The sequence below is a fragment of the Coenobita brevimanus genome, chromosome 24 (assembly GCF_032717465.1).
Source record: "Coenobita brevimanus isolate Jiangsu-jjx chromosome 24, ASM3271746v2, whole genome shotgun sequence".
Classification (NCBI taxonomy): domain Eukaryota; kingdom Metazoa; phylum Arthropoda; class Malacostraca; order Decapoda; family Coenobitidae; genus Coenobita; species Coenobita brevimanus.
In genome coordinates, this window is record NC_136977.1 from 18,312,861 (window position 1) to 18,334,294 (window position 21,434).

General features: G+C 42.8%; 1 protein-coding gene across 3 annotated transcripts in view; it reads right to left on the minus strand.

Moving 5' to 3' along the window:
• The window catches only part of Galphaq (G protein alpha q subunit), a 191,281-nt gene that overhangs the window by 150,178 nt on the left and 19,669 nt on the right, over positions 1-21,434 (minus strand). For all 3 annotated transcript variants that reach the window (XM_080267635.1, XM_080267634.1, XM_080267636.1), the window contains exon 2: positions 15,235-15,419. In XM_080267635.1, the coding sequence (XP_080123761.1) occupies positions 15,235-15,419 (185 nt within the window). The remainder of the gene's footprint in view (positions 1-15,234; positions 15,420-21,434) is intronic.

Genomic DNA, 21,434 nt, shown 5'->3' on the forward strand with positions numbered 1-21,434 from the left:
GAAATTTCCAAATCGGAGCTAGACTTTGAAACAGGTGGGGCTGTAACTACATGTGTTTAGGTCCTATGTGTTTCTACCTTGTTTATGTGTATATTTCTTTGCAGCGGGATTCATTCCCAGCTATTTATTGCCATGGGGTTGTAACAGGCTGACCAGATTTAGCCTTTACAGGCTAAATTAAGATGTTTTGGGTTGATTTTCCTGGATTTAGCCGTAAATTTAGTCTTTTGGATATTTTAGTCGTTTTTTTGCCATATTCAGAGAAAACTGGAATTTTCTAAACTCTTTTTTTTAACCTGCCGCATGCCAGTGCCATTTTAAAATGGTCTGACATAATTCCGCGGCCAGTGCCGTTTTAAAACGGTTCAAAATAAAAAACTTTACAGTGACCGCATTTTTCAAGATTTGTGGGTAAAAATTGGCAGACATGTAAGGTAACTGTTCCTCTATGATCCCCCAGGCTGTCAAAGCCATACACTCACTCGCTACCCCCCTCACGCTCACTCTGCCTGTGTGCCTCACCCAGTGCTGTACATAGTGAAGGCATTTTGTAAATATTTTCATGTAATAAGTGTAAGTTGTAAATATTTTCTTTTAAGTGTAAGGACTATATAGTGAAGTCAAGTTGTAAATACCTTCTTGTAAGTGCCAGGACTGCACGTAATGAAGTCAGGTTGTACCTATCTTCAAGTAAGTGTAAGATAATGCATTCACAGTAAGAAAGACACACAAATTGTGACAGATGCACTCATTGCTATACTTTCCCAGCATAAATACCTGAGTATACCTTACATAAAAAACGGCTTTCTCTCACGCTATGTGGTGAGCGTGAGAGAGCAGCTATACCTGTTCATGAGTATGCAGGACTCAATAAAACTCATTTTCGAGCCTTGGTGAGCATTTTAATGGCGAAATTCATTGTTTCCACATAAAAATCTATCATTTTAGCACCAAAAAAAAAAAAAAAAAAAAAAAAAAAAAAAAAAAGGTCGAAAAATGGCCAGCACTGGGGTGACCCATAGGGCTAAAAATAGCCCGCACACGGCGGGTTAAATAATTATGAACATGACTGGCTCAGAAGGTGAAAAACATATGGTCAGAGTAAGGAAATTATTTCACACTCAGGTGTGAAAAGCATGAGATTCCCCGAAGGGCTTAACCCTAATCCTTCATTGAACTCTAATCCCTAAATCACCTGCCATCACCTGGGAGCATGCTTAATGCTTCCAACCTGTCACAGAACTTGGGATATAATGGGCCACGGGGTCATGGCCACGGATGACAATAATCTATCTATCTATCTATTGCCAGACGCCTCAATCCCGTTTGGGGTGGCCACAAACAAATCGCCTCCAAGTCGCCCTGTCCCCCGCCATTTCACTGCCCTGCTCCCAACTCACACCCCCCTCTCTCATATACCTCTCCACCCCATCCCTCCATCTCATCCTCGGCCTCCCCCTCCCTCTTCCCCCCTCCACCTCACTCACATACACTCTCTTCGTCAGTCTTTCGCCCTCCATCCTCTCCACATGGCCAAACCACCTCAGTGTGTTCCTCATAACGCTTCCTATCACATCCACATCCACACCACAACGCTCCTTTATATCCTCATTCGTCAGCCTGTCTCTCCACGTGACTCCACAGGCTCCTCTTAAATAACTCATTTCCACTGCTCTCACTCTTGACTTGTGTCCTTCCAACAATGTCCAAGCTTCACTTCCGTACGTTAGAGTTGGTATCACAATACTGTCATGTAGTAACTTTTTCACTTCCATGCTCACTTCCCTGTTTCTTATCACTGCTTTCAAGGAACCAGCAACCTTTCTTCCCTGCTGTACCCTTTCAAGCACTTCACACTCCAAACCTCCATCCTTACTCATCACACTACCCAAATACTTAAACGTACTCACATTTTCCAATTCCTCACCATCTAACCTTGCTGTACATTCACTAACTTCACCTCTCTCAAAGACCATCACTTTACTCTTCCCTACATTCACCTTTAGGTTCCGTTTCTTACACACTCTCTCAAACTCATCCACCAAGCCTTGCAGCTCCCCTTCGTCTTCACTCAACAACACAGTATCATCTGCAAACAACAGTACAGGGAGTTTCCAAACTCTATCCTCTCTCACCATGGCCACTCCAACATCCACTACCCTACCTTGTACCTCTTTTATTACCCCATCCATGTACAGATTGAACAACCATGGAGACATGACACATCCTTGTTTCAAACCAACTTTCAAAGAGAAAAATTCACTTAGTTCACCATCCACACGCACTGCAGCCTTCGCACCATCGTACATACTCTTCACAGCATTCAACAACTTCCCATCTACTCCATATATTCTTAACACTTTCCACAATCCTTGTCTATCCACCCTGTCATATGCTTTCTCCAAATCCATGAAAGCCGCATACAACTTCTTTCCCTTCTCTAGAAACTTTTCCACTAAAGATCTAAGAATGAATATCTGATCTACACAACCTCTTCCCTTCCTAAAGCCTCCTGTTCTTCTCCAACTAATTTCTCTGTTCTTTCTCTAACTCTGTCTATAAGTATCCTACCATACACTTTTCCTATTATACTAAGAAGACAAATGCCCCTATGATTACCACACACTTCTTTTTCCCCTTTTCCTTTGTACAAGGGAATAATTATACCTGACTTCCAATCCTCCGGGACTCTACCTTCCTCCCAGGCCAATCTGCACATCTTCCACATCCATTCTACTACTATCTCTCCCCCATGCTTCAGCATTTCACCACACACTCCATCAATTCCTGGGGCTTTCCCCGATTTAACTTTCTTCATTGCTTCCACAACTTCTATCCTACTGATTTCTTCCTGTCTTCTCACCTCCCTCCTTCTCCCAGCCATTCCCCAGCCACTTATACTTGCATTACTTCCATCCTCTACGTTCAACAATTCCTTAAAGTGTTCTCTCCATCTGCTCACTTTTTCTCCCTTCTCCACTAGTAATCTACCATTGTGGTAGGTGGGGGCGCTCACCATCCACTCACTTGATGTAGTGCTGCTCTCGGGTGTCTGCCCTTTCCTCTCCTCCATCCTTCTTTCCATCCATCCTCTTCTGTCTTTCTTTCCTTCATTCTTTCTTCTGCCTGTGGGTGACTTTACACTCCCTCTTGTGTCTTTCATTCCTTCATTCTTTCCTCTTCCTTCTGCCTGTGGGTGACTCTACACTGAGTGACAAGCCAAATGGTTTCCTGTACATCAGGAAACCATTTACTACACTGGGTGGTAACCATATAACCAAATTTTGGCTCCTGGTTGTTTAGTGGGTAATAAAGGTGCTCCAATCGGACTGAGCCAGTGAAGGTTTATATCCAAGGAGTGGTTGAGGTTTACTGCTCACGTAATGCCACTAAGGGATGAGTGAGGTTGGTCACTCTCATCTTAAATGCCAGGACCAACTTTCCTAGCCCCAGGCTCCGACGCTCCTCATGGAGCAACGTAGGATTAGATGATGGATGGATGGATGGATGGATGGATGGATAATAATAATAATAATAATAATAATAACATATAAGTTGATAAGAACTGACAGGTTTTTGTATAATCAAACCAAGTAGGTTAAAAAGGTGTGAGAAATCTCTGAATAAGCAACTGCAGTGCTGAAATGTTGCCAGATATGATCGCAAGGAAGAGAAGAAAAGAAGGAAAATGACTGAAATTAAGATTTATTACAATTTAATGTACATTACTGGGTGCAGTTGAAATGCGTGTTGTATATATAACTCCAAATCTCACTGATCAGTGCTCACTGATGAAAAACTCCAAATTTCAAACTTACCTATATCCCAGACTCCATGATTGAAAATAAAAGACCAAACACGCAACGAAATCACTAAAATCCAATCAATTAAAGTCATTACATGATAAGAAGGATATCTGACCAGATATTTCATAACAAAAAACAAACAACAAGTGACACTATGGTCCTTCCAAAATATCCAGATCGTTTGGGCGTTGTCCCTCATGGGAGTTCCCCTTTGAGCAACGCTGCTGAATCTGTACCAAAACACACCTCTCTGTCTCATGTCAGCTATTTACTATTTCTAAATGAAATTTATTTACTATACACTGTATATATATAAAATTCTCTAATATGGCTATATAGTGTAAGAAAATGCCGATTGTTTTTAATAATAACAATGACTTTTTATAAATACCTCAACACTTGGCAACATTGCTTTCCAATGTTGTCGCACTTGTAGGCGAGTCAGTGAGGGTAGGTCAAGTGTCAATCCGCAGGTCATTTCCTCTCTGACCACCATCAAAGCTGGAAGCTCCTACCCCTACTACTCGCCCTTGTCTGCTCCACAGTCGAGAAAAAGAACTTATTTACAACATAAATAAGTATTTTTTAGAAGAGAAGGCAAACAGGGGACCTATAATTGATCCCTCAAAAGCTGTTGCTCGAACAGCAAAGGCCACCAACGTGAGTGAAGTAACAGTCAGACGAATTTGCTCTTCCTTCAATCAAGCCTGCATTACACAAAAGTCACCAGAGCAGCCTGTATTCTCGTCACCAACAAAGAAGCACTCTGCAACCGTCACTAGTTTAGACGACCGACAAACGTGTGGTGAGAAGAACCGTCTTAGGATTCTATGAAAGGAGGGAGATCCCTACACTGCATCAAATAAAAGAAGAACTTAAGGAAAATATCTCCTTCAATGGATGCATCGAGTCCCTGCCAAGATTCTCACAGAGATAAGAACTTAAGGAAAATATCTCCTTCAATGGATGCATCCAGTCCCTGCGCAAGATTCTCCGCGCAGGATTCTCACAGAGATTGGCTTCAAGTATGGAAAAGTTGATGGCCGAAAATTCCTTATGGAAAGGAGCGATGTTGCTGCTGTTCGAACCCGATTTTTGCAAGAAATGCGCCATGTTAAGCAGTCTTTCCAGAACATTGTATACCTGGATGAAACCTGGTGAACCAGAATTACACTGTTGGACAATGCTGGACAGACACTACATCTCAAGAAGCAACAGGAGTACAACCACCCACTGGAAAAGGAAGTCGATTCATTATTCTGCATGCAGGAACGAAAGATGGCTTCGTCAACAATGCTGAAATAATTTTCCAAGCTAAAAACAACGGAGATTATCACAAGCAGATGAATTCTACGGTTTTTGAAGAATGGTTCAAGAATCAGTTGCTGCCTAACATTGCACCCAGCTTGATAATCGTCAGGGACAACGCTCCCTACCATTCTGTACAACTTGAAAAAGTGCCAAGCTCATCTTGGAGGAAAGCAGACCTAAAGCACTGGCTTGAGAAGAAGGGTGTTCAGCCCAGTGATGACTTGCTAAAAGCCGAGCTTTACGAACTTGCAAAGAAATTTGCAGTCGGCAAAAAGTACTGCATTGACAAGATTGCAGAAGAATGGGGCATAGGGTCATAAGGTTACCACCTTACCACTGCCAATACAACCCTATTGAGCTCATTTGGGCTCAAGTAAAGTCCTACATAGTCAAGAAGAACACCTTTAAAATGGCCGACTTAAAACCTCTTGTTAAAGAGGCTTTGAGTTACATAACGCCACACAACTGGATGCACGCAGTTCAGCATGCTGAACACCTTCAAAAAGAAGACGCAAAGCAAGATATAGCAGTCAATCATTTTGTGGATTCGCTTATACAGGTAAGCCCTTAATTCACGCGAGGGATAGGTTCCCAGACCCTTCGCGTATGTGGTAAATTCGCGTATATGTTCTGCCCTTGTGTGAACATAATTACGCATGTCTATACGTATATTACATCTGAATAATACTGTTTATGCACTACATACACCTTATAAACTAGCATAAAGTATTAAAAACAACAAAAATGTAAGAAATTTAAAACTGAAACCTGACAAGCACAGGCGTAGGTGGAGACACTTCAGCAGTCTGGTGTACTAGCCCTCACTGCCTCCCGTATGCTACATTCTGCCTTCTTTATTGTACGAACAGTTGACTCATTCACCCCAAACATGCGGTTCCAAGACAATTCACAGGCGTAGGTGGAGACACTTTAGCACAGTCTGGTGCACTAGCCCTCACTGTCTCCCGTATGCTACGTTCTCCTTCTTTATTGTATGAACAGTTGACTCACCCCAAACATACGGTTCTGAGACAATTCACCATCAAGTCAATTCACCGTCAAAACATGGACAATTCCCTGTCATTCTATTAATATACTTATTATTGATTAATTAATACTTTAATAACTAATTCTCAGGGGGATTTTATAACTCATATAAGTAAAAAACTAGTGTACTAATAAATAAACTGGTATGTAAATAAATGACAGGGAATCGTCCTGACGGAGAATTGTTGCCGACATTCCACCCTGAAGTTTGTCCAACACTTTAACTTTGTCAGTGACACCACACTACCAGCCCGCTTTGGCGTGTTACCACATGCATCACTAGCACTACGCTTAGGCCCCATGTTGGCAGACAAGGCAAGCAATCACTGGAAGGTAGAACAATAAGCCACAAATAACGATTCTCGATCTCGAGTCACGCATGATTCGACCATCGGATTCAAACTGACTGTGTGGTACGTGGTAGACCGACCTCCCAGGCTCCCACACACACATACACACACACACACATACATATATGTGTGCACACGGGCAGCAGGTAGGCATTTTTTATATTTCATTTATTTCTCTTGTATATTGAAATTACTTATTTGAATACTATAATTTTGTGTTAATTATTGTACGAAAAATTCGTGGATAACCGAAATCGCGTGAAAAAAGTTCGCGTGAATTAAGGGATAACCTGTAATCATTACTGCAGAAAGTTCTGATGATGAATTTTCAGACTAAAGATGAGGGAGAGGAATAGGTCTCCTGGGGAAAACCTCTATAAAAAAAAAAAAAAAAAAACGCGCCTTGACTTTTACCTCAGAGGTGGTGTGGAAAAAAGTCAAAATTAGAGAAAAAATAAAACATCATACTTTAAGGAAAGTATCACATAAATAAGAAAAACATAGTGCTAAGAGAGAGAGAGAGAGAGAGAGAGAGAGGAAGCTTTTCCTCAAACTATAATAATTCATAAAACCATATAGACTTTTTATACAGTAGAAATAAATCACCATAAACTGTAGATTTTATATGCAGATAGAGAGAGAGAGAGAGAGAGAGAGAGAGAGAGAGACAGGCAGGCAGGCAGGCAGGCAGGCAGGCAGGCAGGCAGACAGACTGACAGACAGACAGACTGACAGACAGACAGACAGGCAGACAGGCAGACAGACAGGCAGACAGACAGACAGACACAGACAGACGAAGTCAGGAGGCTTTTCCTCATTTTAATAATTCATAAAACCGTATTGACTTTTTATAGAATAAATCTCCATAAAATGTTGATTTTATATGCAGAGAGAGAGAGAGAGAGAGAGGGTTAACCCTTGTCTCTAATCCGATAATTGGCCCAGTAGAAACTGTGGCAACGTCGCACGTAGGGGAAGTCCCGTGAGGAATAACGCCTAAACGATCTGGATAAATTGGAAAGACCATAGTAGGTCCGATTTGGAAATTTCGCTCCAATTCGTAATTCTTACGTACCCAATGTAACTGCCAACCCAACTTCTGTATCCAATGTCGAACTGGCTTCTGATTTTGTTTTATTCCTCATAAAGATATCTCATATACAAAATGAATTGGACAGTTTTTCTTTCCATGGGGCACTCTCACTCAAATTCCAATTATGATGCACATTAGGTCATGTGCTTGCATCAAACTACTGGCTGTTAATAATGTTAAATGTTATAACAAAGATCTTAACCCTTGCTGACTGCAGACCTCCCACAAGGCATAATGCAAGTCTGCATGGGCCAAGCTGCATGTCTCACATGAGGTACAATTTACATAGGTTATTAAACAATGACTTGGGGGAAGTAAACTACCTTTCAATGAATCAGCCCAGCATGGGTTAATAAAACATTTACTTCACTTGACACACAGTTGCCACATGTGTACGAAGATGCAGCAGACTTTCTTTGTAAAATAATAAATTCATACAGCGGATGGAAGTCGTGTAGATTGGCTTGGGGAGAGGGAAGGTTCCAGAGGACTGGAAACCAGGTATAACTATTCCTTCATACAAAGCAAAAGGGGAGAGAGAAATATGAGGTAATTATTGGGGTATCTGCCTTCTTAGTGTGACTGGAAAATTGTATGGTAGAATACTTATTGATAAGGTTAGGCAAATAACAAAGGAGATAGTTGGAAAAGAACAAGGAGGATTTAGGAAGGGAAAAGGGTGTGCAGATCAGATATTTGTTCTAAGATGTTTTGTGAAGAAGTATCTAGAGATGAGAAAGAAAGTGTATGCTACCTTCATGGACTTGAAGTATGCATATGACAGAGCAGACAGGTAAGGTATGTGGAAGGTACAAAGAATATATGGAGTGGATGGGAAATTGTTGATTGCTGTGAAGAATATGTACAAGGGAGCTAAGGCTATGGTGCAAGTGGATGGTGAGCTAAGTCCTTTGAACTAAATGTGGGACTGAAACAGGGATGTGTAATGTCTCCATGGCTGTTTAATATATTCATGGATGGGGTTGTAAAGGAGGTGTAAGGTAGGGCAGTGGATGTGGGGGTGACTCTAATAAATGGCAGTGAGGTGTGGAAGATTCCGGTGTTGCTGTTTGCTGATACAGTATTGTTGAGTGAAGATGAGTGGGAGTTGCAAAGTTTGGTGGGTGAATTTAGGACAGTGTGTATGAAGAGGAATCTGAAAGTTAATGTAAACATGAGTAGAGTTATGGTGTCTGAGAGGAATGAAGTCACAGAATGCACAGTGAGGTCGGATGGTGAGGATATGGAGAATGTAAGTGCATTCAAGTACTTGGGTAGTGTGATGAGTAATGATGGGACTTTATGGATGAAGTGCCTGAAAGCATAAAACAGGAAAGAAAGGTTGTTGGTTCATTGAAAGCGGTGACGAGAAATAGGGAGGTGAGTGTGGAAGTTAAGAAGGCAATGCAAGATAATACTGGGATCCCTACCCTGGCATATGTAAGCAAGGTGTGGACCTTGCCAGAGGGGAAAAAGTCAAGAGTGAGTGCAGTGGAAATGAGTTACGTGAGAGAAGCATGTGGAGTGACATGGAGGAACAGGCTGACGAATGAAGAAGTAAAAGAACATTGTGGGGTGGATGTGGATGTGATTGAGAAAATTAGGAGTAATACACCAAGGTGGTTTAGACATGTGGAGGGAATGGAGAATGAAAGACTGACTAAGAGGGTTATGTAGGTGAAGTGGTGGGAGGGAGAGGGAGGGGGAGACCGAGGATACGGGAGAGGGAGGAGGAAACCGAGGATGAGGTGGAGGGATGGAGTTGAGAGGTATATGAGAGAGAGAGGAGTGAGTTGGAGGGAGCGCAGTCAAATGGTGAGTGACAGAGCAACTTGGAGGCGTTTTGTCTGTGGCCACCCTTCACGGGATTAGGGCATCGGGCTATAGACAGATAGACAGATGTTTCTTGGAAGGTAATTTTGTGTAGTACAAGAAATGTGCCTTGCTCTTGCCCTGTTTAAGAAACCTGGTCTCCATTGACAGAGAATATTAAACTATCGGCCTGTCTCTAATTTGTCATCATTGTCTAAGATTACTGAGTGGGCTATACTCAATCAACTTCTCCCACTACTTAAATGAAAAAGAGTTGTATCCCCTGCTCAGCTGGTATATAAGAAATATCATTCAACTTAAACTGCACTGACAAAGATTCACAATTACTTGGTGGCAAAGTGAGATTCCTCTTTCCTGGTGTTGTTCAGTCTATTTGTGGCCTCTGACAAAGTGGATCATGAACTATTGCTGGATGATGTGCATTCCTATGGTATCTGCACAATGTTGCCCTTTTAATCCTAAAGTCATACCTGTCTCGCAGATCTCAAACTGTGGAAGCTGACCATGCTTACTCGGACTCAGCTCCCCTTCCATTTGATGTCCCCCAAGGATCAACTTTAGGTCTAACTCTATTTACAGTTTATACAAGTATTGTAGTTTATCATCTCTACTTGAAGCACATGATGTGTCTATCATTTTTATACCAATGACAAAGTTTTCTGTTAAGATGGCTGATATTAATGATACTAAATATAAACTGAAATCCCTTATGTCCGATAAAAAGATCTGGATGAAAGAAAGGTGACTTAGCTATATGATGGTATAACTCAAATCATTATTATTCGGGGAAACAGATGGGATGGTGACGCTGACAGTGACCCTGAAGACTGGATAGTCCAAACTTCAACCAAACTGCTCAGTTCAAATACAGGTGTACATTTCAATTCAAAAACAAATTATAAAGACTAATACTCAAGTTGTCTGAAGTTGTAATCTGCACATCAGAAACCAGTATTCTGTAAGACAGGTTGCTAATGGACGATGCTTTCTTAACCCCTAAAAGACGGGCATCATAATGTTTTGACATACACTCTGGAGAGGCATAATCGGCGGGTGCGATATGGTGGGGGATTTGTGGTGGGGGGGAGGTGTGGAGGGGTGTGGGGGTTGTGGGGTGGTGCAGGGATGGGGACTGGGTGCTTGGGAAAGGTGGGGGTGGGGAGGCAGGATGGGGGTGGTAAGTGGGGGGTCAGGAGGGGGGTGGGGGAAAAGGGTGGGGGTGGTGGTGGGAGTTGGAGGGGTGGGGGATTTGGGGGGTATGAGGGTGGGGTGAAGGTGATAGGGGTATGGGGAGGGCAGGAGGAGGTGGGAGATAGGGGTGGTGGTGGGATGGTGGGGGATGGTGAGGGGAGTGGGGGTGGTGGGGTATCAGGTGGGGGGATTGGGGATCGTGGGGGGTGTGGGGGATTGGGGATCGTGGGGGGTGTGGGGGATGGGAGGTGAGGGCAGAGAGGGTAGGTGTGGTGGGAGGGTGGGGGTTAGGGGTTGTAGGAGGCTGTGGAGTGTATTTGGGGAATGGTGGGGGGAGTTGGAGGTGGTGGGGGTTTGGGGGTGAGGGAGGTGTGGGGGGTGAGGGTGGGGGTGGGTGGCAGGTGCTGTGTGGGTGTGGTGGTAGGGGGGTTGGGTGGGTGGGGTGGGTTTGGTGGGTTTGGGGGGCGTCACCACATATGCTGACACCTGGACTTTTTGACCCTAGTAAATTTGGACAGCCTATGCGGACACCCATCTTTTAGGCGTTAATGCTTGTCCATACACTAGTTTTGTCTTGTGCAGATTATTGCAATTCATTATGGACTGGTCTTCAAAATAATCTGCCATGGAAGGTTCAGTCTATGATGAATATGACAGCAATGCTTATCTTTGGCCTTCCCTTAAGAATTCCAACTACCTGATCTCCGAGTTGGCTGGCAGTGAAGGCTAGAACAGAATTTGAACTCTGTTTCATTACTTTCAAGGTTCTTCAGTTTGGTAAACCAAAGTATCTTTCTGAACTGTTGAAACTTTTGCTGGTGTGCTCGAGTGTGATGTTATGAAGAAATGATGTTCCCTTGCACCTTGATGAGCCTAGAGCTGTTCACCAATTATCTTTTTCCGACACTGCTCCTAGATTACACAATATATTGCCATTACCCAAGCAGCAATAAACTTCTGCTGAATCTCTGAGGGGGCAGCTCAAAGCCTTGTAATTTTCAAGGAGCTATGATCTAGACAGAGGTGTTGTGACAGACAATTACTGAATTTAAATTGCTGCCAATTCTGCTGACTAAGGTTTTATATGAATGATATCATAGTTTTATTTACTGTAAAAGCGCTCAAACTGTGTCAAATACTAAAGAAATACTTACTGGAAACACTGGTGTTTATTGGGAGGGGAGGTAAATTACTATTTTTATTAAGTGGGAAAACAATCAAAAGTAATTAGCCAGACAGTTTTTTCTATATCATTCAAGCTCCCACAATCCAATGAAACACTGTATTATACTGTACACTTTACTGAACAACCAAGAGAACATGGCACACAACTGTCTCATTCCAACACTCCTACCCTGTGGCTACATACAACAGTACCATAACATTTTTTTGAAAAATTACTTTTTCATAGTTTCTTCTACCTGGTATCAGAATAAAATACAATAAAGTACTCCACCTGTATTAAAAGATAAGCTTGAATGATACAGAAAAAACTGTCTGGCTAACTGTCCAGGTGCTTGAGGATGCAAAAGTGGATATATGTGGATTGACTGAAACTAAATGGAGAGGTGAAAGGATGAGAGAATGGGAATATGGTGTAGGTATATGTGCGGGAGTCAGGGAGAATGAGAGGGCAAGAGAGGGAGTATGTCTGATGATAAGCAAGAAGTGGAAGGAGAATATAAGAGAGTATGGAACAGTGGGTGCAAGGATTGTATGGGTGAGGATGAAAGTAGGTATACAAGCATGGGCGATTGTATGTGTGTATGCTCCAACAGAGGATCGAGTGGCAAGAGTGAAAGATGAGTTTTGGGCGAGAGTAGAAGCATGTATGGACAAGTCTGAGAGGAGCGAGAGAGTCCTGTTGATTGGAGACATGAATGGCAAAGTTGGGAATGTACGAGTGGATGGAGTGGTTGGTCAGTGGGGTGTGCCTGCTGAAGTAGATGGGAATGGTAGTGCTTTGGTGGACATCTGTGCTGGTAAGGGGTTGGCAATAGCCAACACCTACTTTCGTCATAAGATGATCCACCAGTATACATGGAGAGTAATGAGGAGGATGGATGGTGAACTTGCTGAACGAAGGGCAATCATAGACTACGTGTGTGTGGATGAGCGAATGAAAAGTGTTGGATGCAAGAGTGTGGAGAGGGTGGGGGAATGGAGTCTCGGACCATCACTTAGTGATGGCCAAGGTAGAGCTGCAAAGAAAGTGGTTGAGGAGACGAAGGGGAAGACAGGAGGAAGCAGCTCCTGTGAGAAGAGTGGAGAAATTGCAAGACAGTGAGAAAATGACAGAGTATAAGAGCATAGTGGAAGAAAGACTGGGAAGGTATGAGCTAGAGCAGATGGAAGGGGTGGAAGACGTATGTAAGATATTCACGGAAGAGATAAGCGCAGCGTGTGAGGCGGTTTGTGGAGTGAGGAGGGGATGCAAGGGTGTGCATGGGACAGCATGGTGGAATGATGAGGTGAAACAAGCTGTGGAACAAAAGAAGAAGGCATATGGTGAATGGTTGGCGAGTAGAGGTAGGTGAGAAGATGAGAGAGAGAAGAGAGAGGTATATGTGAGCAGGAGAAGGGAGGTTAAGAGACTGGTGAAGGAGAGTAAGAAGAAAGTGGATGAAGAGTTTGGGAGGAATCTGAGTGTGAAATGGAGGGAGAGTAAGAAATTGTTTTGGAAGGGGGTAAAGCAAGTAAGGCAGTGTGAAAGGGGAAATAGTTGGGGAGTGAAAGATAGGAATAATAGATTGTTGGTGGAGAAGAGAGAGAAATTGAGGAGATGGAAGGAGCACTTTGAGGATTTGTTGAATGTAGAGAGTGAGAGCAGTGTGAGTATAAGTGGTTGGGGAATGGCTGGGAGAAGAAGGGATGAGAGGAGGGAGGAAGAGATCAGTAGGTCGGAAGTAGTGGAAGCGATGAAGAAGATTAAGCTGGGAAAGGCCCCAGGAATTGATGGAGTGTGTGGTGAAATGCTTAGGTATGGGGGTGAGATTGTTGTGGAGTGGATATGGAAGTTGTGTAGATTGGCTTGGGAAGAGGGAAGGGTTCCAGAGGACTGGAAATCAGGTATAATTGTTCCTCTGTACAAAGGAAAAGGGGAGAGAGAAGTATGTGGTAACCATAGGGGTATTTGCCTTCTTAGTGTGACTGGTAAAATATATGGTAGAATACTCATTGATAGGGTTAGGCATATGACAGAGGAGCTAGTTGGAGAAGAACAAGGGGGATTTAGGATGGGAAAAGGGTGTGTAGATCAGATATTTGTTCTAAGATGTTTAGTGGAGAAGTATCTAGAGAAGGGAAGGATAGTGTATGCTGCCTTCATGGACTTGGAGAAAGCTTATGACAGAATAGATAGGCAAGGTATGTGGAAGGTATTAAGAATATATGGAGTGGAGGGGAAATTGTTGAGTGCTGTGAAGAGTATGTACGAGGGAGCTAGGGCTACGGTGCAAGTGGATGATGAGTGAGTGAGTTCTTTGATCTCAATGTGGGACTGAAACAGGGGTGTGTGATGTCTCCATGGCTGTTTAATATATATATGGATGGGGTTGTAAAGGAGGTGCAAGGTAGGGCAGTGGATGTGGGGGTGGCCCTAATGAATGAGGGTGAGATTTGGAAGCTTCCGGTGTTGCTGTTTGCTGATGATACAGTATTGTTGAGTGAAGATGAATGGGAGTTGCAAGGTTTGGTGAATGAATTTGGGACAGTGTGTAGGAGGAGGAAGCTGAAAGTTAATGTAAACAAAAGTGAAGTTATGGTATTTGAGAGGAATGAAGTCACAGAATGTGCAGTGAGGTTGGATGGTGAGGATATGGGGAATGTGCAGTGAGGTTGGATGGTGAGGATATGGGGAATGTGCAGTGAGGTTGGATGGTGAGGATATGGGGAATGTGAGTGCATTCAAGTACTTGAGTAGTGTGATGAGTAAGGATGGAACTTTGGGGGATAAAGTACGTGAAAGGGTACAGCAGGGAAGAAAGGTTGTTGGTACACTGAAAGCAGTGATGAGAAATAGGGAGGTGAGTATGGAAGTTAAGAAGTCACTGCATGATGGTATTGTGATCCCTACCCTGACGTATGGAAGCGAGGCGTGGACCTTGCAAGAGGGGAACAAGTCAAGAGTGAGAGCAGTGGAAATGAGTTACTTGAGAGGAGCATGTGGAGTGACGTGGAGGGACAGGTTGACGAATGAAGAAGTGAAGGAACGTTGTGGGGTAGATGTGGATGTGGTTGAAAAGATTAGGAGAAATACACTGAGGTGGTTTGGACATGTGGAGAGAATGGAGAATGAAAGACTGACGAAGAGGGTGTATGTAGGTGAGGTGGAGGGAGGGAGAGGGAGGGGTAGACCGAGGATGAGGTGGAGGGATGGAGTTGAGAGGTATATGAGGGAGGGGGGGGTGAGTTGGGGGGGAGGGTAGTCAAATGGTGGGTGACAGAGTGACTTGGAGGCGTCTTGTCTGCGGCCACCCTTTGTGGGATTAGGGCGTCGGGCTATAGATAGATAGATAGACTCCACCTGAAATAAAAAAGTACTCCACCTGAAATAAAACTGCTACAAGATATCTACTCCTTCTACATTAAATATCATACTTACAACATTTGCAGCATCTCCATATGATATCTGCAGGAGTTCCATGGCTCTGATCATGGACTGCATAGCCATGAAGATGTTCTGGAAGACCAGCTTAATATAACTTCGCTTGTCTTCATCGTTGTAGCCAGCACCGTGGATAATACGCATTTGCTTAATGAAGGTGGACTTCCCTGATTCTCCAGTGCCTGGAAGAACAACAGATACTTTTACTTTCTTATACTAAAGTACAACCAGGCAACATCAACTTAGAGAAACAAGATTAGAAGTTGCTTCTCCTTGTTTCTGTGGCCTCATCTTCATCAAGGAATAAACTCTGTGAACTGCTGGAAATTGGAAATTGCTCTGGGAGCTCTCAGAGATCTTTTGAGGTTAAGTTGAAGGAATACTTTGGTTGTGAAAGTGAGGTTTATGGGGTGAGTATGGTAGATGTGTTGTGATATGTGGGTTACACTTTAATGAGAAATGTTTGGGGTGAGTACGGTAAACGTGTTGTGATATGTGGGTTGCATTTTAATGAGAACTACTTGGGGTGAGTATGGTAAATGTGTTGTGATATGCTAACTGCATTTTAGTGAGAACTGTTTGTGAGTTATTTTTGGCACTAAAGCTGGGACAGGTGATGCTCACATTATAGTCTCACTAGATGCTATCATGTTTCTGTGGGCAGGGCAGTCTCTAAGGCTTCATTTTGCCTGGTGGGGACTCATACAAGATGTTTGGCAGGAGGCTCTTGATGACTGTGGCAGTTATATATTTACGTATATTTATGTTTGTGGAGTGCAGTGATGGAAGGAGGAGGGATGATGATGATGGGAGTGGTGTAATAAAGTTAACTTGGTGGGATGGATCCTGTGCTGGAGCAATGAACTGTGTACTTTCCATGTTCATGTGATCCTTGACCAGGAATACTTGTTTACTGGTGTTAGTGATTATTATCTTTTAATTCACATCTCACACATAATAAAAAAACAACTGAATTCCTCATTTCACAAGTGTTCATTTAGAATGCTTTTCAAGATAAAGCACTTCATTAATCTGATACATACATACATACATATACAGTATATATATATATATATATATATATATATATCCTTCTTTCCTCCTATTCTCTTCTGTCTTTCCTTCACTCTTTCCTTGTCCTTCTGCCTACGGGTGACTTTACACTCACTCTTCTGTCTTTCTTTCCTTCATTCTTTCCACTTCCTTCAGCCTGTGGGTGACTCTACACTGAGTGACAAGCCAAATGGTTTCCTGTGCACCAGGAAACCTTTACTATGCTGGGAGGTAACCATATAACCAAATTTTGGTGCCTGGTGGTTTAGTGGGTAATTATTGCACTCCAATCGGATTGAGCCAGTGAAGGTTTATATCCAAGGGATGGTTGGGGTTGACTGCTCATGTAATGCCACTCAGGGATGAGTGAGGTTGGTCATTCTCATCTTAAATGTTGGGACCAACTGCCTGGCCCCGGGCTCCTACGCTCCTCATGGGGCAACGTATGACTGGATGATGGATGGATGAATGGGTATATATATATATATATATATATATATATATATATATATATATATATATATATACACCAATATTTGTCTCTTGCCATCTCCTTCAGGTCCCACCAACACTCCTCTCCTGCTTCTTTTTTCATTGTCCTCAACCAGGTTTCCCTTGGCCTACCTCCACCTCTTCTTCCTCTAGCAGTCCATTCTGGCACATCCTGTATTAAACTACCTTCTTTTCTGTATATGTGCCCCAGCCACTTCCAGCGAGGCAGTCTCACATATTCATTAACTGGTTCCACTCTCGTAGTATCCCTTACTCTTGCATTTGTAACTCTGTCTTGCCACTTTCTATATATATATATATATATATATATTATTAACAGCATACCATTTTTTCACTGCCAAACTGTCAGAAGGTGCAGTCTATAGTAAAGGTCACACCAACAAACACTGATGTGTATTTGAGAGAACCAGTTTGTGCTGCCACATATTACTATACCTATGCACCCTTAAATTTGATACAGTACACCTTCATTATGTATGTACTGCTTGTACTTTTGTATTGTACAAGCTTCATAATGCTTGGCATGGACAGGCAGCTCTATTATACACACTGGCAAGCAGCTCTACCATACACACCAACCATGTGTACTGGTCCTAAAAGATAAATGGCCTGTAGGGCTGGGGAACACCCCTGTCTATCACTGGGGATGTGACCTGTCCTTACCCAGCGCTTCATGCATACGCTTAGGTGACAAAGGCTTTCAGAGTACAGTTACTGTATACAGTATAGTTAAGTGCATGTGGAAATTCATGTTTGATCTGCTTGGTCTACAATGTTATTAAGGATAACTTCCTTGGGAAGGATACCCGAGAATAAACGAAAGGACACATTCTGCAACTGCATCCTTTTACAATGCCTGCTCCCTATGTGAGACTGAACGTAAATTGGGAATACTGCCAGACACACACACACACACACACACACACACACACACACACACACACACACACTACTATATATACTCGACCACCAAAAGCTCTCCACCTTATTGTGAGCTTCACCAAACAAAAAAATTTGATACTTCTGTCACAAAAACATTATTCACTCATTTAATACTTTCACTTAACATGTTCTTCACTATAAAGCTGTCAGTCAACATGACATCTCTTTATAAAAAAAATTCCATCATTAATTATCAAGCCCTACTCTCCAGCCATGAGATAAAGGGTGCACCCTCCCACCCATGCAGATTCATGAAAAGCTGCATAACTTCTACTCACACTTATTCCAGGAGGAAAGGTTTATTTAGTGAATCAAAATATCCCTGATTAAGTTCAATCCTTCCCCTGCCAGGAGCACGAAAGAAATAATCACAATCCAGGTAGAATTAGCCAGAGTCTCTTGTGCACCACCCCCTTGGTCCCATCCACTCACCCATCGGCCCAAGTAGGAGTTCTGGGAGGTGAGGGAAGCCAGTCTTGCCATGTCAGCGTTGGGCGAGCATGTCAGGTGCTCTTACTAATCAAAGCAACAAAACTTTTATTTAAGATTTCAACAACTTCACGTGTATAGAATCAAATACCTTATACAGCACTGTTGGTATAAATAATTATTAGCCTACGTGCCTTTAAACTTTTGTTAGGGAGAAAACTGTACTGAGTAAGCAAAGCCAGTGACATTTCGTTTTCCTAATTCTGTATTCAATCCCTCCAATTTTGAGGAAATTAATGAAGGAAATAAATAAGGAAAATTACAAGATGGTTATGATACTGTGGTAGCGTACCAGACATGACAGATACATGACTTAATATGTTCAATAGTAATAGCGGCACAGCTGCGATATGTTAATTGCCAAGCTCCAAACTTTCTTGGTGCAAAAACTCAGCTGCAGTCATGGGAGGAGGCGGGCTGGTTCCTTTCAAACTGATTTTTATTCAGTAAGCAAATTTTTGTGCTTCCTTTGTCATACAGAAATGAATTTAAAATACAGAATCCTCGTGTCCAAGATAGTAATATTGTCGCCTGAGGGTCCCATCCAGGGCGAAAAACGTCTTGGACCAACACAAGATGTTATGGAAAAAATTAATAGTAACAAAATCTTCAAAAAGTGTCCCTAAAAACATCAACTTAGACCTATTTTGGCACCAAATTTCCTCACCTTGAAAGTGTGTGTTTCTGAGCTTATCTCCAGCTTAGTAGCTCATTTATCTCCAACTTTGTATCCTGAGGTGGAAGGTGGCGATTCAAATGGTTAGCATACAGTTTCCTAGGCACGTTTATGTAAGGAGAGGCAATAACCTAAGAGCAAATGCTGAGGGCAACACGCAGTAAGTGTGTCCACGATGCTCTGGTGAGACAAAAGCAAGCCACACTTGCTCATCACATGACCAGTTGCCAATATTTTATTGGATAACATCTCAACCACGTCACTCTCCCGGGCATGGGAACTGTGTTGAACCGGGTGAGACCATAATAGCTGCATTCTCTTCGGCTCTGGGCTGTTATGAACCACTGGCTCCATATTGGACGTATGCAACTGTATTACGGCAATATTTTGGATTATTATTTATGGTCTCCATCTTGGATGCAAAACATCTCAGACAAACCTGTCTTGGACACGAGGGTACTGTAAAAGTAAATACAGTAATACGATACTATTTTGTGGTAAGGCTCATTAGTCTGTCAACGTTTCATTTCATTTCATTTTTAAAGGCTCCAACATGCTTGCATGCATCGACCTTGGTCACCTGATGGCGGCTTTCCATGCTGCACAATCCATTGCAGCCTCCCTGTTCAGTCCCTTAACCCTGAGGTCAAACTTAATGACCTCGTCCCATGTCTTTCTCGGTCTACCCCTAAAAACCCCATCCCCAATATTAACACTTCTCACCTTCCTCACCCAATTATCATCCCCATCCTCTCCACATGCCCAAACCATCTCAATCTACCTCTCCTCATCACAACACCAATACACTCCTACCTCTCAACTATTCCATCGTAAACCCAGCCCCCCTCGGACCTTGCACGCAGGGAGGCACTACACATCCACCTAATCATTGTCATTTCTGTACGTCTGAGCCAGCGAATATCCTCCTCCTTTATTGTCCAGGTCTCACTACCATACAGCATTACACTCCTAACACATGCTGCATACAAAGACCCCTTAGCACGTAGGGAGAGCCCTCTCAATGTCAGAAGAGGCAAGAGCTCCCTGAACTTCTTCCAACCACTTCTCACCCTAGCCACAGAGCTAGCTCCAGCCCCACCTCCAGCACACAACATGTCTCCCAAATAACAAAACTCTTCCACACACTCAAGAGATTCACCAGCAAGTTCAATCCTTTCATGTCTGACAATCTTCACATGCTCTCCCCGACACACCGTACACATAAAATCAGCATTATCTCGGAGTCTACCTCTGATACCACTACATCTCCTGTGCACCCATTTATCACAAACACTGCACAAGATAGAATTACTTCCCACGCCCTTGTGGCAAACTGCACATGGCCACTCTGCCTCGTCTTTGACAGTACTGCCACCAACCCTAGATATCATCACTTTTGTTTTATCTGCATTTACCCTTATGCCCTTGTGCCCCATACCATCTCTCCACTTCCTAAACCTTTCCTACACCTCCCTTTCGTTCTCTGCAATCAACACCAAATCACACATTCTTCGTTCGGTATCACTATTCCCAATATATTTCGGACCGGCTGAGCACAGTTGAAATATGCTCCTTAGAGTTAGTGTACATTTGCTGCTCATTCTTTTGTTTGTTCTTATGTGTATGAGTGAAAGAGAAAGGACTGATACAAACAATAATGTATTCCATTATCGTTTTCATAGCTGCTGGCCCTGAACAGTGCCTTACTGTACTGGTGTCCGTGACGTTGAGTTAGGGTGAGCTAAAAAAAAACTGCGAGCAATTCTGGGAAGGGAATGAGGGTCACTGGTGTGTTTACACGACCCTACTCTACCACCTCAAACAGTCTGGCGTTCACAGTTCACTTCGTCCCAGATGTTTTCGGCTGATGTATACATGCTGATGTAAAACGCATCCTAATTTTATTCATTCTTACACGAATCACAGCAAATCACAGGATGGGTTTAGGGGAAAAAATAATAAAAAAAAAAAAAAAAAAAAGCCAGGTGTGCCAGACGAGTCTTTTCACATATGTAAGAAAAAGAAATTGATTTTAGAACTTTGAAAAAATGATCCCAAGGCCGACCACGGGAGCACGCAATTATCTGAACCCACAGCCACTGAGGGGGGCTAAACATACGTTTTACTTTAAGCAGTAAAAGCATCTTACCAAATCAGTTCTTCCTGATAGTCAGTTAGATTTTTCAGATTATTTCTGGGTTGGTAAATACAGTAAACGTTTCTTATTAAATCTGTTTCCCCGTCATTTTTTGCTGTTCTGGTGTGACAACTCTTATTTGTTTCGTTAACATAATAGCGGAAAGGACTGTTCTTCCCTAAGCGTTTAACTAAACCTGGCCTAACCGAGCTTATCTGTACCTAATAATTTTAACCTAACCTAACCTCCAGTTGGGAAATTGGGAAACGATATCCACCTTTGAGCACGCTGAGTTTCTTCCACTGCGCTGGAAATGATCATGGGTGAATGTGACGATAATAACGGGGAGGAAATTTTTTGGCAAAAGTAATTTGCCAAACTGAAAGT